The sequence below is a fragment of the Dipodomys merriami genome, unplaced genomic scaffold (assembly GCF_024711535.1).
Source record: "Dipodomys merriami isolate MVZ:Mamm:240054 unplaced genomic scaffold, mDipMer1.0.p SCAF_31, whole genome shotgun sequence".
NCBI classification, from domain to species: Eukaryota; Metazoa; Chordata; class Mammalia; order Rodentia; family Heteromyidae; genus Dipodomys; species Dipodomys merriami.
The window spans coordinates 13,709,993-13,728,886 of NW_027204604.1; the positions used below are offsets into that span (position 1 = coordinate 13,709,993).

Below are 18,894 nucleotides of genomic sequence, written 5' to 3' on the forward strand. Positions count from 1 at the left end.
CCAGTTAAATATGACATTTTCTTAAGATGACAACTCTAACTGGCATGCCGGTGGCTCATGCCTGTAATCCTAGCTACTCAGCAGGCTGCAATCTGAAGACTGCAGTTCAAAGCTGCCCTAGGCAGGAAAGTCTGTTAGACTCTTATCTCTAACCAGCAAAAAGCCAGAGTAGAGCAATGGCCCAAGTGATGAGGCTCTGGCCTTGAGCAAAAAAGCTAAGAAATAGCACCTAGGCCCTGAGTTCAAGATCCTGAACACAAGACAGAGAGAGAGAGAGAGAGAGCCAGAGAGAAAGACAGGAGATAGAGACAGAGAGAGACTGGGAAAAAAAGAGGTGCTGACTTCCTGCCTAGTGGTGTCCACTTCGCTCCCTTCAAATATGCCACCAAGTGGAAAAAAATAAGTAATCTGTGTGAACCTCTAGGCAACCTTCCTGCACACAGCCTCACACATGTGGGCACATGGCAGTGCCAGCCCTGGCTTTCTTGGCTGTCCAAATTAAGATCTGATGGTGGCTTTTGTAGGGAGGCCCTGGAGGCCTGGTGCTGAGTGACAGCAGATGGGCTCAGCACTGGGCTTTCCCCAAAAGAGCCACGTGGGCTAGGGGAGGGTCAGGGCACACCAACACCTGTGGCCTGTATGTCTTCACATCTGCCCCAGGCAGAGGCAATTGGAACAGCTGGCTGTGGACAATTTCTGGGACATTATGAAAGCTATCCCCAACACCCCAGCATGGATGCGGGGCATCATGAGAAATTCTCTTCCTGCTATATAGAGATGATAAAGTCTCAGTTGTAATCTGTGCTTCCCAGGGTCTGGCCAGAGGAAGTAAGAAAGCTCTTTGGCCTTCTCTTGTTCTCTGTAAGGCAGGACCCTGCTCTGTCCCCATGCAGGGAGGCTGGCGGCCAGAGAAGACCAAAGGGGAAGAGAGCAGAGAAGGACTGGTAGCTGCTCCTCAGCTAGAAAAGCAACACCAGGCTCACAGAGAATTCACCAGCCCCACATTTACCTACCATGGATCACTTACCCACTCATTTACCACATGTGGTTGGATGCAGTCATGGATTAGAAGTGAGGATATTTGACCTTGAAGCAATGCCCCCTGTCACCCTGTGGCTTAAAACTTGGTATGGAAATCACATGATCAATAACTGTGCAGGATTCTATGAATGATATAGTTAGGTGACACTAACTATGAGGTAGCACTCTCCACAGTACCCAATTCTCCTTCCATAAGAATCAGGGACTAATTAGGAGCTGGTAGCTCACACCTATAATCTTAGCTACTCCAGAGGCAGAGATCTGAAAGATCACAGTTCAAAGCCAGCCTGGGCAGGAAAGTCCAAGAGACTCTATTTCCAACATAACCAGCAAAGTGCTGGGCTGGAGGCGTGGTTCAAGTGGTAAAGCACAAAAAACACAAATTCCAAATCCTTCCATCCATCTGTCTAAAGGCAAAGAGCTCAGTGTATCTGCAGCAAAAAAAAAAAAAAAAAAAAAAAAAAAAAGGATTACCATGACAACTAGCAAGCAACAAAGCAGACAGCGCCATGAACCCTACTCTGGAAAAGCCAGTGCTTATTATTTATTCTGTGTGAATCCCACCTCCAGAGTTCACTGGCTTTCTGCCCCATAGAGCACCAGACCTATGATCTGTCAGACACATTCACATCTAGCTGGTGGAGATGGTCTTCCAGCTGACAAGCATGGCGGTTCCTAGTACCTCTCTGTACCAGATGTGGAAAAGCAAAAGTCTTCTCTGGAGCACACAGGAGAATAATTAGGACCAAGTGCCTGGTTTGGTGGCTGGAGACCATTAGCCTGACAATGTAGAGCACACACATAAGGAAGCCATTACGTTAACAAAACTGCAAATGTAAAAATAGAGATGCACATAGTTTCCTGGTTACCACATTCTAATTCTGATGGTTTGTCAGTGCCAGTGAAATTTGGTGTGCTTTTGTCCCTTGCCATGTCCTGGTCCCCTGCGTGTGTACTTATTGTATGAGGGGATAGCCTACTCTTTAATGTCCAGTCACTGCTCCAGGAACCTGCTTTATAAGCCTTGCCCTGTGCAGTGAGTGAAGCTGCTCCTTTCTAGGGTCACAGTGGCTTTGAGGTCACTGTTCCTGAGCTCTCCAGAGAGAACAGCCCAGTGTGGACACCTGGATCCCTGCCCAGCAGAACACAGAGAAGACTGAATGGCCTGCCATCCGTGCCACATGGTATCAGGGTGAGGCTGTATTCTAAGCTCCACCATCTCCCATGGAAGCAGGGTGCTGAGATGAAACAGTAAGACACAACCAACCCTCTAAATAATCGTGGACCTTCTAAAAGCAAGTGGGACGTGTAGCTGGGACAGAGTTCCTTCACCTGAGCTCCATTCTGTAAACACACATACACACACACACACACACACACACACACACACACACACACACACACACACACACACACACACACACACACACACACACACACACACACACACACACACACAGAGTTCATTGCTTTACTGGGGAAAGTTTCCCTCAGCCTGAGTAACTAAAGGACAGCTGGTTCCCTGTGGTGTCATTTGGCTGTGGCTCTGGTGTACATTACTGCCAGCTTCTAGATGTTATTTTAGTGTCGGGAAAAATCAACACATACCCCTAAATGCTGCTGAGAGAGCTTTTTTTTGTTTTTGTTTTTCCATTTATTTTTTGGTGGGGGGTGTTGGTGCTGCTGCTAGGATCCCTAGATACTGCCCCTTAGCTTTTTCACTCAAGGCTGGTGCTCTACCACTTGAGCCACACCTTCACTTCAGACTTTTTGGTGGTTACTTGGAAAGAAGTGTCTCACAGACTTTCCTGCCTGAGCTGACTTCAAATGGAGCTCCTCAAATCTCAGCCTCCTGAGCAGCTAGGATTACAGTCATCTGACAATGATGCCCAGGCTGCTGAGAGTTCAGAACCTGCACTACTTGGAACCTGCCCTATGGTGTACAGACGCTCACTCATTTACTCCTCAACCATTCATTCCGAGAGCCGGAGGATGCATCTGACACAAGCAGTGTCTCTACCCCTAAGTTTCAAGAGTGTTCTTGGTCAAGCTCAGGTCCCTGAGGCAGGTAACAGTTTGCGTGTATCAGGTAATATGTGATGACTACAAAGATGACACGAGGAAGGGGACACATATGGGACAGCCTGCTCAAAATGGTTCCATCAGTGGCAACAACTATCTAGGTGGCAGGCGGAACTGCCTCCCAGGCTCCCAGCACTTTCATACTGAACCTGGCCCTCACAGACTGTCACCTCTGTGTTCTGGCCTGACACACCCAGTGGCTCTCACAAGCTGAACACACGTAGCAGAGAGATTGCTTCCCACTCCTCACCCTGAAAGCTCCTGGATTTAATGGCGCAAACCTAGGTTGAGTCAAGCATGGAGAACATTCCAAGTGCAATTCATAGGTGGGTGAATTGTCAAAAAAGATGGACCCAAGCTGAGTGTGATGATACACAACTGTTACTTCAGCACTAAGGAGGCTGAGGCAGGAGGATCTTGAGTTTGACCAGCCTGAGCTACATAGCCAATTTGAGGCCAGACAGAACTGAAAGAGAGAGAAAGAAAGAGAGAGAGAGAAAGAGAGAGAGAGAAAGACAGACAGAAAGAAAGAAAGGAAGGAAGGAAGGAAGGAAGAAAGAAAGAAAAAAGAAAGAAAGAAAGAAAGAAAGAAAGAAAGAAAGAAAGAAAGAAAGAAAGAAAGAAAAGGACCTGTAGATCCAGTGCACTTCTTCCAAGAGAAGAGAGCAATAAAGACAGTTCCAGACAGTGACGCATCCAGGAAGAAGTCTGTCCCCAAGGCACTTACCAATGCAGAAGCCTCCCTCAATCCTGCCAGGGGTCCTGGAGTAGCCATCAAGAGCCCAGCCGCCCTGGGGGAGAGGGTCCAGGTTCTGGTCTGTCTGCAACCTGTGGAGCCAAGAAGGAGTGGTCACACATGGCCTCAAAGCTCTCTATAACCTTGTTTTTCCTTCCTTCCTTCCTTCCTTTCTTCCTTCCTTCCTTTCCTCCCTCCTTCCTTCCCTCCCTCCTTCCTTCCTTCCTTCTTTCCTTCCTTTCTCTGTGCTGGTAATGGGATTGAACCCAGGGCCTGCTGTCTTCAATTGGCTTTTAGCTCAAGGCTGGTGCTCTACCACTTGAGCCACATTCCACTTCCGCTTAATAGCAAATAAGATTCTTATAGACTTTTCTGCCTGCATCTGAACTTCATGAGTACCTAGGATTACAGGCATGAGCCAGTACCCGGCAACATACCTTCTGGATTCTTCTCTTCTGAAGTGCCCTGAAGCCTTATGGGCTCCCCACCCCTATTAGCTATTGACTAATACACTCTTTCTTCATTGTTGTTGTTGTTGTTGATATTTTACTGATCCTGGAACTTGAACTCTGGGCCTGTACACTGTCCCTGAGCTTCTTTTGCTCAAGACTGACGACACTCTATCACTTGAGCCACAGATCTACTTCTAGCTTTTTCTGTGATTAAATGGAGATAAGAGTCTCACAGACTTTCCTGCTCAGGCTGGCTTTGAACCATGATCCTCAGATCTCAGCCTCCTGAGTAGCTAAGATGATAGGCGTGAGCCACTAGCTCTTCATTGTTATTTAAAAGGTGATGTACAAAGGCTTAGAGTTACATAAGTCAGGTAAAGAGTACACTTATTTCTCCCTGCCCCACTCTTGAACAATGGCTGGCCCCTATTGGTGAGACAAATATGTAACACAGGCCCACTTCAGCCTTCTGTGCAGAACTGGGCAGGAAGGAGCCTCACGGGACACTGTGATGGCCAGTGCCAGTGGCCATACTTATTCCCTCAAGATCCCCCAGTAACTGCAGGCCTCAGATCCCTGCCTGCCATGGTCTTTACCCTGCAGACATGCATGTGTGTTCTGACCAGCACATGCATGCAGGGGAGGGCTCCCTGTGAGTCTGAGGTCACTGACTCCTGATGCTCACAGCCTGTTCTGGCCTCCTTGATGTCGCTCACCTCAAGGGCACTCGAAGGTCAGAAGAGGAGTGGTAGGCTCAGCCTGGATCCCAGAGACTGCTGGGAAGTGGCCATGTTGGCTTGGTGGTGACAACCAGAAGGAAGGGTGAGGTCTCCGGGCACCAGTTTCCAAGTGCACACAGACCTCTGTGCACAACCCCAACCGTACAATTGCTCCCAGGAACAAAGGCTGTGGGAGCTCTCATTACAGGCAATTACCCTGGGCTCTCTGAGCTGGCCCGCCCACCCATCTACCCGCTGTCGCCAGCTAAATGGACCCTTTGGCAGCTTGGCAGGAGGGGGAGGGGCAGGCTGTGAAGTCAGGAGGGAAACTTGACAGGCTGGACTGGGGACCCTGGCAGTCTCCAGTTCTGCTGAGATATTTCTTTCTTTCCAGGTTTTGCTTTTTCAGAGGACTGGGACTATGGGACCAACATTGCTACGATCTGTTATAACCTAAGCAAATCTCTTCCCCTCTCAGAGTCAGAATTCCAACACAAGGGGAAGAGACCCAAGCAAGACTGAAAGCCTAAGGCAGCAGGAGGAAACATGGCTGTTGCTGTGATCCAAGTCAACAGGCAATGCTGAATTCTCATGTGGTTCCATGCCTCGCAGGGAGTGTTATGAACAGTACAGGATGCAATAAACTCTGAGAAGTTGGAAGAGCTCATCTTGGCTCCTTAGAATACTCCATATGACATAGACTCTCACCTTGAGCAAGTACACAAGTATCAAGGGGACAGAGGAAAACTTAATTGGCTGGTTTCTTGGAAGAAGTAGTATGGTCTTGGATTTTTTGGGGGGAGGGGGAGGGTCGGTGGTGGGGCTTGAACTCTGGGCCTGGGCACTGTCCCTCAGCTCTTCAGCTCAAGGCAAGTTCTCTACCACTTGAGCCACAGCGCCACTTCCAGTTTTCTGGTGGTTTATTGGAGTAAGAGTCTCAAATACTTTCCTGCCCGGACTGGCTTTGAACTGTGATCCTCAGATCTCAGCCTCCTGAGTAGCTAGGATTACAGGCATGAGCCACTGGTGCCTGGCTTAGGTCTTGGATTTTTGAAGTAAGAAATTCTGTCAGGTGCAGGTGGCTCACTCCTATAATCTTAGCTACTCAGGAGGCTGAGATCTGAGTATCAAAGTTTGGAGCCAGCCTTGGCAGACAAATCCAGACTCTTATCTCCAAGTAATCAGCAAAAACTGGAACTGTAGGCATGACTTAAGTAGTAGAGTGCCAGGTATGAGTGAAAAGGCTGAGCAAGAGACAAAGCCCTGAATTCAAGCCCTAGTACATGCACTAAAGGAAGGGAAGGGAAGCAAAGGGGAGGGAAAATGTAGTATAATGGTAAGAAAGTAACGGAACACTCCTCCAGGGAAAAGGAATTCTATACAATGTGTCAAATGTTTCATTGAATTGTATCACATAGTGAAAAGCTAAACCCAGTGTCCAACCCAGAGCTGGTAGATGATAACATGAGGTTGAACTAGCCCAGGAACATGAAGGAACACATTCTTTATCTCTCTACTCTCTGACGTTATGCATTGGCATCTACACCTGCTTCCACCTCTTCAAACACAACCAGGCCTCCATATCTGTTTCACTTCACAGCCTGGAAGGATGGGACCACCCCTGCTGGAAGTCAGATGAAAGTTGAACCAGAGTGATAACCACAATAATGCTCTGCTCCTGACACCATTAACCATATCTTCCTAACAGAACCCAACCCAAGGCTCACCTGGTGAGGGAAGGAATCAACTAATAAAAGGGGAAAATGAGTGTAAGGCTATGGTACAACTGCCATGGCCCAGTGACAGGATCATGGGGGGTAATGGAAGCTGTGATGCCATCCTGTGAGACCAGAGGACCAGAAAGCAGCTTGAGAGGCACTGCACCTGCTTCTGCCCTGGGAACAGGGCCATCTAGAGGAAGTAGTGGATGGCAGGAGCCATCATAGGGAGGACCATACCTAAATCATTGAAAAGAGATGGTTGGAGGGGGAGACAGGGAAACAGCTGATTGATGGACAGATTTGTTTCCTGGAGAAGAGGTCAAACATGGAGGTCATGATGGAGACAGGCAAGCGAGTCCAGGAACCTCTGCTCCTGCATTCACCTGGGGCTTTGCAGAAAGCCAAGGGGCCAGAGTGGAGGACAGATTTCCACGAAAACAGAACGTCTGTGGATTCCAGGCAACAGATGGCACCTCCTTGGCTATGAAGCCTGGAAGGGTGGCCCAGCCTGGCTCTTGGCAGAATTGCCCATGGCAGCAGCTCTCTGCCCTGCAGGGTGCTCAGGGCCCCAGCCCATCTGTTTGCAGTCTTTTGGGGGAGATCCTCAATCTTCCATAACCTGTTCCCCTCCAACCATAATCCAGAACCTGAAAGGCAATAGGTGCAGGAGGTGGGGTGGTGGAGAAAAATCTCCTACTGGGATGGTATGACACATTTCCATTTCTGTTTAACATGCAGACATGCAATAAATGTTTGCAGAATGAAGGAAATGTGGTTCTGTTTAAGTTGCACTGAAATGTTCAGAGGAAAATATTCTGACCTCTTTGGAAAATGTCAGGCTCTAAATATACCAGGGGAGTTGTAGTATAGCTAATGTAAAATCTTAAACAATTTAATGCTGAGATACATTTTCCCCCCAAAGAATGAATTCAAAGCGAAGGCAATCAGGTAGGAGAAGACAGTCAGAGAGTCATCAGGGAAACATTTAACTGATTGGAAAAAGGACATTCAAAAGAAGGTCAAGGCTGGGGATGTAGCTCTGTGGTAGAGTGCTTACCTAGCCTGTGAGAGACCTTGGGTTTCATCCCCAGTGTAGCAAAATAAAATAAAATAAAAATAATAAAATGAGTTCTCTCATCAGCTCCAGAATCTAAGTTGAAAATGTCACATGAGATTAGAGTGAGTTGCCCCTTAGAGAAGGGAATATGTAGGCACTAGTGGCTCACACCTGTAACCCTAGCTACTCAGGAGACTGGGATCTGAGGATCAAGGTTCTAAGCCAGCCCAGGCAGACAAATCCATGAGATTTGTATCTCCAATTAATCAGCAATAAGCCAGAGTGGAGGTGTGGCTCAAGTGGGAAAGCAGGAAGGAAGGAAGGAAGGAAGGAAGGAAGGAAGGAAGGAAGGAAGGAAGGAAGGAAGGAAGGAAGAAAGGAAGGAAGGAAGGAAGGAAGGAAGGGAGGGAGGGAGGGAGGGAGGGAGGGAGGAGGAAGGAGGAAAGAGAGGGACATCTGTGCATTCATGGATAGTACAGTAAGATAGAAGGGAAGACTGAAGAGCCAGGAAGCACCAAGGGTATGGAGTCTCTTTGGCTATGTTATTATCTGGAATTCCTGCAGTAACAGGAGTCTCACTGCCTTCCTGTTGGTTTGTACTTCTCACTAGTTGTTGGAAAGTTCTTCCTACAGAGCTTCAAATCTGTCTCGAGCTAACTTCTAACCACCATGACGCTGAATCAGCTCTTTGGAGCTGCACCAAGAAAATCTAATTCATCTTATAACATGACAGCCTTTCAAATATTTGAGAACAGCTCTCAGACCCGCCTAGGCCTTCCCTTTCCAAAGCAAACTTCTTTACTTCTTTTAATCATTCTTGTAACACTTCTTTTGGATCCTTCACCAACCCATCAGTCTTTCTCTAAATGTGTGTTGGTGTGTTGATGTCCTTTTAAGATATAGGGTTCATGACTGAGTGTAGTGCTCTACATAAGGCCTGAGCAGAACATAGTGGTGCTCTTCACTCTCTTGTTCTGGATTGTAAATAAACTCTGGCTGTAACTAAGATTGCACTAGATCCAGGCACACACAGTTAGGTTTCCAGCAAAGTTGAAGTTCCTACTGGTTCTCCATCCCCACACTTAGATGCTTTGATGTGTCAGAAGCCACCAGCATTTACGAGACAATGTGTACATTTTCAGGTCCCTCAATAGGGATGAGAACTTTGCCTAGCATTAGCTTAATTTGCATGTGGGCATTTCTAACTTACTTAATAATTAGTCATTTAAAATTTTAGTTTACTTAACTTAGTCATTTTAGTAAAGAGTTGTTGGAGTCGTGTGTGTGTGTGTGTGTGTGTGTGTGTGTGTGTGTGTGCGCGTGCGCATGCGTTCTGCTACTGAGGCTTGAACACAGGGCCTAAGTGCTATCCTTAGTACTTGTGCCATAGCACCACTTCTGGCATTTGGGTGGTTAGAGATAAGAATCCCTTGTGTTTTTCCTGCCTTCGCAAACCAGAGCACCAAAAAGGTGGAAGCAGAGCTGTGGCTCAAGTGCCAGAGCTCCAGCCTTGAGCAAAATAGCTAAGAAACAGCACCCAGGTCCTGAGTTTAAGCCCCAGCATGACAGTCCTGCATTATTGTCAGTTGTGCTTAAATCTTGGTGTGATCTGCTAAGTGTTCCCTTACCCTTCATTTTGTGAAAATCTGCCTCCCCAAAAGCAGATGGCCCCCAAGAAGCAAGGGAAAAATTAATGTGTTTAGTTGAAGTGATAAAGTGAAAATTTTAGATCTGTTGAAAGGCGTAATGTGTTTCACAGAACTTGGGTGGCATTTGGGGGAAATGAATCAAATCACAACACAGTACTATGGGTCTCTGTTCATCCTGAGCAGGTGAAAGTTTACCCAGGGGTGGTCTCCTTGGAATCTCACATCCAACAGTGCCAAGGGTACCCTCCTTATGCATTCCTATTTGTTCTAGAGTTCTCAGAGTTGAAAAAGACCAGAGCTTGCACTTGGGTCCCCCAATTCCACCTCAGCTGGCCCTGCCCCCTTGCCTGAATTCTTTTTTCTCTACACCCCACGGCTCCATGGTCTCCATCTTCCACTTATCATTCAGAGCCCCTTTCCTCTGTGGCCTTGTCCCCTGGTCCCACCCCTTCCCCCCACTCCTCTTGTCTGCTGCAATCTCAGCTCACCTGTACTGGAAGGGGGCCACGGTGGCAGTGACAGGCTGACTTTGCTGATGGACGGAGGAGAAGTTGATGACCCCGGGGGTGGAGGAGGGCCACTTGCTGTGTGCAGGGCTACACGCGGGAGAGGAAGATTCTGAAGCTGCCCCTTCATCTGCTTCTGAAGACCTAGAGACTCCAGAGCTTTTGTAGTTTATGTCTCTTGGATCTTTCCCTGGGCAGCCAGGAGGCCTTCGACCCTCTGGAGCCCTCGGTGTTGGAGTTTCTCCATGGGAACTGGTTGGAGGTGGGCTCCGGCCCCGGGCCTGGTGGATCACGATTCCTTCCTGGGTCTTCTTCTTCTTTCTCTGGGTGCCTGGTGTCTCCCCTGTTCTTCGGGGTCCAGTGTGGCTAGACAGGGCTGCTTTCGGGGTGACCTTGGGGCTGCTCCAGGGGGAGCTAGGGAGGCTTTTGCCATCCTCAGCCAGTTCCTTCACTGGTCCTGCAGCAACTCTGGGGGAGCCTCTTCCCTGGGAGGCTTTGGGGGAGGAGTTTCTGGAAGAGCCTGCAGCCTTGCCCAGCCGTGGAGAAGCTGCTCTGTGAGGACTGAGGGCCAGGCCGGCCTGGCGGGGTGGCAGCTGAGGAGAGGCCCCTGGGGTATGAATCCTGGTCTGGGAGGAGGCTCGGGGCACGGGGATGGAGGAGGCATAGTGGGGGCGGCTGGCGGAATTCACGTTGGCCATCCCATTCATGGTCAGAGAGGTGTGTGCAGATCAGCGTCCTGCAGAGAGAGGGGTGAGGAGGAGACCATCACGCATTGTGCTAGGCTGCCTTTGTTAGTTTGCAGGTGTATTGCAATAATGCTGGGGCCCACGGGAGGCAGGAATGCCCACCTAGACACCATGATGGCTGGGTGCACATCCTGCCAGGACTTCCGGTTTCTTGCCCCATTGGGTAAATCCCTTTACCTTCTAGTTCTTTAGCCAGGTACTATAATCCTAGCTACTCAGTTCAAAACCAGCCCAGGCAAAAGAGAGGGAGGGGAGAGAGAGAGAGAGAGAGAGAGAGAGAGAGAGAGAGAGAGAGAGAGAGAGAGAGAGAGAGAGAGAGAGAGAGGTGGGGGGGGAGAGGAGGGAGAGGGGTTTCCATCAATGAAAATCTCCACGTTTCCTCTCATAGTGTGAACTGCGTTTTGGAAAGTTCAAGGACAGTGCAGTCAGCCTTCCTGCAGCGCTGGGATGCCCTTTCGTGTTGTGGAAGAAACTGTCAGCAACAGGGCCAGCTTGTGGATGGCTTTGCTGACCTTCCGCTGGCCTTCCACTCGGTGGTCTGGGACCAGTTACAGGCTAAATTTTAAGAAGGCAACATAGTCTTGTTCATTGCTAGATTTCCACAATGAACCAGAGCTCGAAATGACTCCAAAAGTCTAGGTTCATACGTGGTTCTACTAACAGACAGTTTCTCCAGAAAGGAGACACCATGGCCTTCGTTTCCTTTCCTCTAATTCATATTTTAATGGCTCAAAACCATAAGTAGATGAGCTCAGGCATGCCCCACTTCCCCTGGCAAAGAAGGATGGGGCATCCATGTGCATGCAGGATGCACAACCAGCTCACCTCTGCCCCTCTAGGGGTTTCCATTGCCTGGACCCAGAGGACCACACCCAAGGCCGGCCTGACCTGTACTTCATCCCCATCTATTTCATGTGCTGCCTGTCCATCCAGCAGTCCTCAGACTGAGCCACCTTCAGCCTACGCATACCCTCCCATAGACAGCCCCACTAGAGGGACAGAGAGGGGCCGTCACCACAGAACCTCCCCCGAGGCCTAGCAGGTACTACTTGAATTCGGGAAATGATTTAATCTCTCCATGCTCAGTCTGCACAATGAGGGCAGAATCATATCTAGACTGCAGACAGGTTGAGACTAGAAGTCTTTGAAACAGGAAGAGAACACTCTGCTCTAGGCTGAGGGTCTGCAGTCAGAAATGTCCCCTAGGAGAAGCGATTATATGTTTCCCTGTTGCCCTCCTTCTACTCAGTTATCCTCAGCAGTTGGCTCAGTGATCTGTGATCATACCATACCACCAGAAGCACAACCAAGACCAGTCCAGTTCATGGGCTGGGCTCTGAGCAGCTGTGCTACCAGCTGGCCATCACAAGAAGGGCTTTAAACCAATGACCTATGCCATCCATGCCAAGACTGTGGCATTCCTGGTTTCAATCCCCTCACTGGCAAGATGCCACATTGCTCTCTTCTTCCGCTTCTGTCCTTAACCCCCATCTCCATAAAACCCAGAGCACAGACCAAAGCCAATTAGGTCCTCAGACCACTCCTCTGGAAACTACATCCATGGGAGAATTCCAGAACTGCATCTTGCCTCAGTCTGAGTCTGTCGTGGGGGCCACTTGCTTCCCCACTCAACAAGACCCAGCCCCTGACCCCCACCAGAACTTAACTCTCTGACTCCATCCTTCAGCTCTCCAGCTCTCAGCAATGCAGGCACAGGCCTGAGTTCTCTTGGCTTGGCTTCCCCGGGTCTTCTAGGCAGGGCGAGACAGCTGTCCAGCCCAGAGAGCCTGAATGCTGAGGAGGCAGCTTCCAGACCCCTTGCTAATGGAGCACATGTATGCGGTGCTTTTACTGGATCATTATTCTTTCAGAAGTTGGAAGACATTGCCAAGGTGGATCACAGGAGCCTCCCCACCCTCTCCATTACAGTTGAGGCCCAGTTTGCTCCTACTTCCCAACTGAAAATCCCTTGGAGACTACAAGTAGGAAATGACTAGAAGTGACACGCACTGTTCCAGGTGGAGCCTGGGAGAACCAGACCAAATTTATAGTAATGGAGAATGATCCCTTCCCCCTCCCCAAGACACCAGTGAGCTATTCCAGTGATTCAGCCACAGGCAGCACGGGGGAAGGCTTCTTTGCTTTCTCTTCTTTCTCCAGCACTCACAGATCTCACCCATTTTTCCTGTCTATACTGTTTGCCTTGGGTGATACTGGAGGAGACAGGGTGGGCCCAGGGTCCTGTCCATGTTAGACTGTAGGCAGCATGAAGAAGGGGAGGGATTTACTATGCCCGTTTGGTGGCAGGTGGCATGTGGGCTAGGATAGAGCCTGTGGAGGGAGATTTGGGGTTACAGGTCTCTGACAGCGGGAACAGGAAGACAGGGATGATGGGAAAGCATTCACAGGGTAGGGTACAGGCGGAGTCTGAGAGCCTTCAAAGCTTAAGTGTAAGGCTTCTTTCCAGGTGCTCTCTTCTGGTGACAGGCAAATGCTCGAAGGCCAGGCCACTCAATCTGCATTCTTCAGAGACTAAAGGACTGGGGAGACTCCATGCGTGTCCTACATCTCAGTTTCCCCTTCTGTTCTACCCTATTTCAAAGCCCTAAGCAACATGAATAAGATAACTATAGTAAAATGTTTCCTGAGGTGAACAGGTTTAGCTATAGTGATCTTTACCTTCTGGACCTCAGTATTAGAAAGGGAGAAAAAAAAATGTCCCAGAAAAGCAGTTGACTGGGGAAAGTCAAAAAGATAACATGGCTCTCAGTGCCCATCATCCTTTGTGATACCTTTGAAGAGCTGGAAGGTCAAAGGCAGAAGTCTGAAGGTGAAGCAAAAAGAGGAATCAAAGGGCTCATATCTAGTGTGTGTGTGTGCGCGCACACACGCACACACACATGTATAGTTGAGAGATCCTAACAAACCTGTGTTCTCCAAGTACCCTGATATGAAATTCCACTTAGCCACAGCAAACAACTGGAAGGCCCCAGGAGTTCCTAAGCTCCCTCATCTGGGGATTCCCCATGCTCATCAAGCTATGCTAGTGAGTTAGTATTCTCCGTTAAAAATAATCATAAAAGAGCACCTCACTTAGAAAAGGATTTGTGGCAGGATGTCTTTGTTCAACAACCACACCCCTTGGCTAGGTACTTTCTATACGCCAGGTGCTTTGCCAGGTGCTGCGGCCATCAGAATGGCTGAGATCCAGGTTCTGCTCTCAAGGATCGAGCAGTCTGGTGGGGAAGAAATACTCCAGTGAGAGGCAAAACAAGGTGCCACGAGATATGTAGGGCACCGTCTGTCAATGAGGCAGGATCTGAGCAAGCTGCAAACAAGAGGTATGGTGGTTCACAGACTGGGAAACTGGATTTGGTGATGTTCCTGGGTCTGTGCATCAGACCACGATATGGATCCAGTTTGTTAAAGAGCCTGTACATGGTACAGTGGGCTAGGGAGTAGACTCTGGAGTCAGAGTTCCTGGGTTCAAAGCTTGGCTCTACCTTTTGCTCATGATGCGAACTTAGGCAAATTCTAGGACTTGAAAGCTTTCCAGTCTATAAAATTAGACTCAGCCAGGCACAGGTGGCTCACGTCTATAATCTTAGCTACTCAGGAGGCTGAGATCTGAGAATCACAGTTCAAAGCTAGCCAGGGCAGAAAGTCAACTAACTGCCAAAAAGCTGGAAGTGGAGCCGTGGCTCAAGAGGTAGAGCACAAGCCTTTAGTGAAAAAGCTAAGGCACAGCCTCAAGCCTTGAGTTCAAGCCACAGTATCAGCACAGAAAAAAAAAATTGACTAAGGCTACTTTGAAGAGTAAGTTACCTCACTAAACATAAAATGGTCAGAAGAGCACCCAGTATACAGTAAAGACTCATCAACTAGTTTTGCTAGTTTTGCTATTCTGACTTGTTATTGTAGAGAAACTTTTTTTTTGGGGGGGGGGTCCAGTCACGGGGCCTGAACTCTGCCCTGGGTGCTGTCCCTCAGCCACAGTGCCACTTCCAGCTTTTTTCTTTTTGCTTATGTGGTGCTGAGGAATCGAACCCAGGGCCTCAGGCATGCAAGGCAAGTGCTCTACCACTGAGCCACCTTCCCAGCCCCTGTAGAGAAACTTTTAATTCTTTTCCCAAGTATCTTTTCATCCCTTGTATCCAGGGATGGGAAATAAGGGATGAGGTTGGTTTCTCTGGAGCCTCCAAAACAGCAAAAAAAAGGACCAAGCACTTGTCAAGACAGGATCAGAACGCTGCATGATCAGCAGGAAATACACAAAAGCTGGACACAAAAGCACCCTGCTGTCTCCCTGTGGAAGGGACAGGAGAGTAGGCTGGAAACTGTGTAGTGAGAACAAGGGCTTTCCAATCAAGAGGACCTCGGTTCTATTCTTTTTTTTTTTTTTTTTGTCGGCCGTGGGGCTTGAACTCTGGGCCTGGGCGCTGTCCCTCAGCTCTTCAGCTCAAGGCGAGCGCTCTACCACTTGAGCTACAGCGCCACTTCCGGTTTTCTGGTGGTTTATTGGAGATAGGAGTCTCACGGTCTCTCCTGCCCGGGCTGGCTTTGAACCGCGATCCTCAGATCTCAGCCTCCTGAGTAGCTAGGATTACAGGCGTGAGCCACCAGCGCCCGGCCTCGGTTCTATTCTTACTTCTACAACTTCTCAATCTGTGGCTTTAGACAAATTTTCTGAGCCCAGTGCCCTCATCTGCAACAAGTCATTGAATTTACATAAAGTTTAAATGAGGGACTCAAAGTAGAACTATGATGATGGGCAGGCATGTAGTAGATGATCAAGAAGTGGAAGAAATTAGGTTATGAAAAGAAGCCAAATCCAGACACCAGAGGGGTCTATTGGATGGTAGGTGAGAAGAAAGCCTGGTGGGCTTCCTGCTGGAGATGGGAACAGTCCCAGGAGCTGAGCACGCCTACCGTGCTCTTCCACCAGCCCCATCCCTCCTGTTCCAGGCTACATCTCCATCCTCTCTCATCTTCACCTTGCTGCTGCTTTAGTTTTTGGAAACCAAACTCCTCCTAATGGCATTTGCTGACTACATGCCAGACACCATTCTAACTGTACTACCCTTATTAACTTTTAATTATCTTACAATGTGGTGCTGTTATTACCATCATCCTCACTCAGTGTCTATGCCAATGAAGGCTAAGAAACCTGCTCACACTCACCCAGCTAGAAGGGGCCAGGTAGACCCAGGCAGCTGAGCTCCAGGGGCTGCATGTGCAGTCTGCTGGTTTGTTTGTTTTTAATTGTGGTGTGTGTGTGTGTGTGTGTGTGTGTGTGTGTGTGTGTGCGCACACCCATGCGTGCCAATACTGGGGCTTGAACTCAGGGCCTTGTGCTCCCACTTGGCTTTCTCCACTCAAGGCTGGTACTCTACCACTTGAGCCATACCTCCACTTCTGGTTTTGTTGTTGTTAGCCAGTCAGTTAGTTAATTGGAGAGGAGTCATAGATTTTTCTTCCTGGGCTGGCTTGGAATAGAGATCCTCAGATCTAAGCTTCCTGAGCAGCTAGGATTACAGGCGTGAGCCAACCGTGCCCGCCTTACTGCACTTGTTGCCCTACAACAAGCCTGAGCCTGGCCTCACCCCAGAATCCTTTCCTCCCCCCCACCTCCAGGCCTTGCATCCGCCACGCCCTGGGGCCCCAGGCTCCATCAGGACAAAGTGGATTAATGCTCTACCAAATCCTGAGCCAAAAGGTGTCTGGGGCCCATTAATATTTCACTCCAGCTGAGAAGGTGGTGGGAGCTTAAGCACCAGCTTCCGCTCTTCTGCGCGGCCAGGGTACAGATGAGGGGGGAAGAGGGTCCCTGCAGGGTGTGGGGAGCTAGCCAGGTTGCCAGCTTTGGGCTCACCAGTCCTCTCCGCCCTAGCAGTGCCAGCCTGCCGCAGCTGCTGGGTGGGCGGGGCTGGTGAGGCCGGCCCTGGTGCTGATTGGACAGCTCCTCCCGCAGCGGCCCATTAAAGGGACCACGCTGCTATTTAGGAATGCAGTTAAGATACCCATTTGACAAGGTCAGAACAAACACTGTAACCACAGCAAGGAGGTTGGATACATTGAAAAGAAGGAGCTAGGAGGCGAGGGGGAGTAAAAGGAAGAAGGATGAGAACAACAGTGGAATCATTCATTGTTGGAGCATCTTAGAGCTCAAGCCATGAAGCATCTACCCTGCAGCAGAGCACTGTGAAGCCAGGCATCCGTGGCTCACGCCTGTCATCCTCTTAGCGATTCAGGAGGCTGAGCTCTGAGGATCTAGGTTCGAAGTCAGCCCAGGCAGAAAAGTCCATGAGACTCTCATCTCTAATTAACAACCAAAAAGCCAGAACTGAAACTGGGGCTCATGTGGTGGAGTGAAGGAACAGTGCCCAGATCCTGAGTTCAAACCCCAGTACGGGCACAAAAATAAAGAAAACAGGTCGGAAGCATGACTCCACATCTTCCCACGCTTCCATGCACCCACTCCCTGTGTAAATCTGGGCCTGATAAGACCTACTTTTTATAGGGTTGTTACACAGATGACATGAGTTATGAGGGAAAACCACTTCAGAGAGTGCCTTGCTCAAAATCAATGCTGAATCTGTGCTAGCTATGATCAGGCCAAGTCACCAGCATAGTGTTTACCTCCTCTTGTGCCTACCCCCACAGGGACGGACAGCACAGTGACTCCAGTCACAATAGCACACACATGGTCACAGGACGTGTTCCTTACCCTTAGCCTAAACTTCTGTTTTCTCATTTGAGCATCAATGAGGGCAGTGTGTTTACATGGGGTTGGAGTGGGGTGGTTACGCACAGGTAGAGAGCCAGTTGGGTTTCTAAACTAAGCTCACAGAAAAGGATGGCACAGGGCAGGAAGGGAGAGTGGGAGCTCCTGCAAGTCCAGGCACTCTCCACTGCAGGATGATGGATTAGAGACGGCTTGTTCAATCAGGAAGGGGGCTAGAACCACCTCAGAAAGAACTCCGGGAGCACGCAGGCCTCCTCATGAGCTTCCTACTCTATCTGCTGCACAGCTCTCTTCTGACCTTGAAATCCTGATCAGTTCTTCCCACAACCAACCCCCTCCCCCACCTCAGGCTTTGCTCCTGATTCCCAGAGGCCGAGCCATCCCTGGGAACAGACAGTGGTGTCTTTGGTGACACAGCAAAGAGGTGACTTGTGCTGCTGCACTCTTAGTACAGAAGGACACTCCCATAGTGATATGCACACTCACATGCCCAAACGAGCTACACACTTACATGGTCTGAATGGTCATGTCCCCCCAAAGTTCACACACTGAAACCTAATTCCAATATAATAGTATTCGGAAGCAGGACCTTCAGGGGGTGATTAGGTCCTAGGGACTCTGTCCTCTTGAATGGGATTAGTGCCCTTCCTTCCATGCAAGGACACATGGAAGGCAGCCTCAGTGATCTCTTCTGCAGACATTGAACCTGCTCATATTTTTGATCTTGGACTTCTCAGCCTCCAGAATTGTGGCCAATATATCCTGTTGTTTAGAAGTTACTAAGAGTATGGCATTATGTTAAGGCTGCCTAAAGGAACTGAGACACTCAACACATCTCTACACCCAAAGGGCACACATATATACACTTGCATCTTGCATGCCATACAATTAAGTGCACATTGACACACACCTTCATACAGAAGCATGCACACTCACACATACTCTCATGCACACACACATCAAGAACATGCATGTTAGTACACACACACACACACACACACACACACACACACACACACACACACACACCTTGAGCTTGATGCTTTCCTGCCCCTCCCTTGCTGTCTTTCCCTCCCGTCCATGTCCCGTCCAGCCCAGAGATGAGGAAGCAGCTGTGTGTTCCCTTCCTTGGCCATCTCTGGCACTCTTCACAGGTTTCCCCTGAAACACACAGACCTGACACGCCTCCCCCCACCCTGGGCCCACAGCCTGGACCTCGTGCAACTGTCACACTGCATGGGGTGAGTGTGTACAGGCACACAAAGACACCAATGTGGGAGAGGAAGCAGCTCATTTCCCACACCACCATGAGCGCCTGCCTCTTCTCTCACACTACTTGGCCTCCCTGTGCAGAAAACCCCAGTCCTTCTCAGCCTGGGCATGGTGAGCAGGAGGCCCCTAGGATGGAGGGCAGGATTGCAATAGCCACTGACTATGTAT

The 18,894-nt window shown here is 49.3% G+C and overlaps 1 protein-coding gene across 4 annotated transcripts in view; it reads right to left on the bottom strand.

The window, feature by feature from the left end:
• Nav1 (neuron navigator 1) overlaps positions 1 to 18,894 on the bottom strand; it is a 240,692-nt gene that overhangs the window by 168,380 nt on the left and 53,418 nt on the right. For all 4 annotated transcript variants that reach the window (XM_070041842.1, XM_070041840.1, XM_070041843.1 and 1 more), the window contains exons 2-3: positions 9,946 to 10,699; positions 3,851 to 3,951 (exon numbers count right to left, since the gene is read on the bottom strand). In XM_070041842.1, the coding sequence (XP_069897943.1) occupies positions 3,851 to 3,951; positions 9,946 to 10,670 (826 nt within the window). In that variant the 5' untranslated portion in view covers positions 10,671 to 10,699. The remainder of the gene's footprint in view (positions 1 to 3,850; positions 3,952 to 9,945; positions 10,700 to 18,894) is intronic.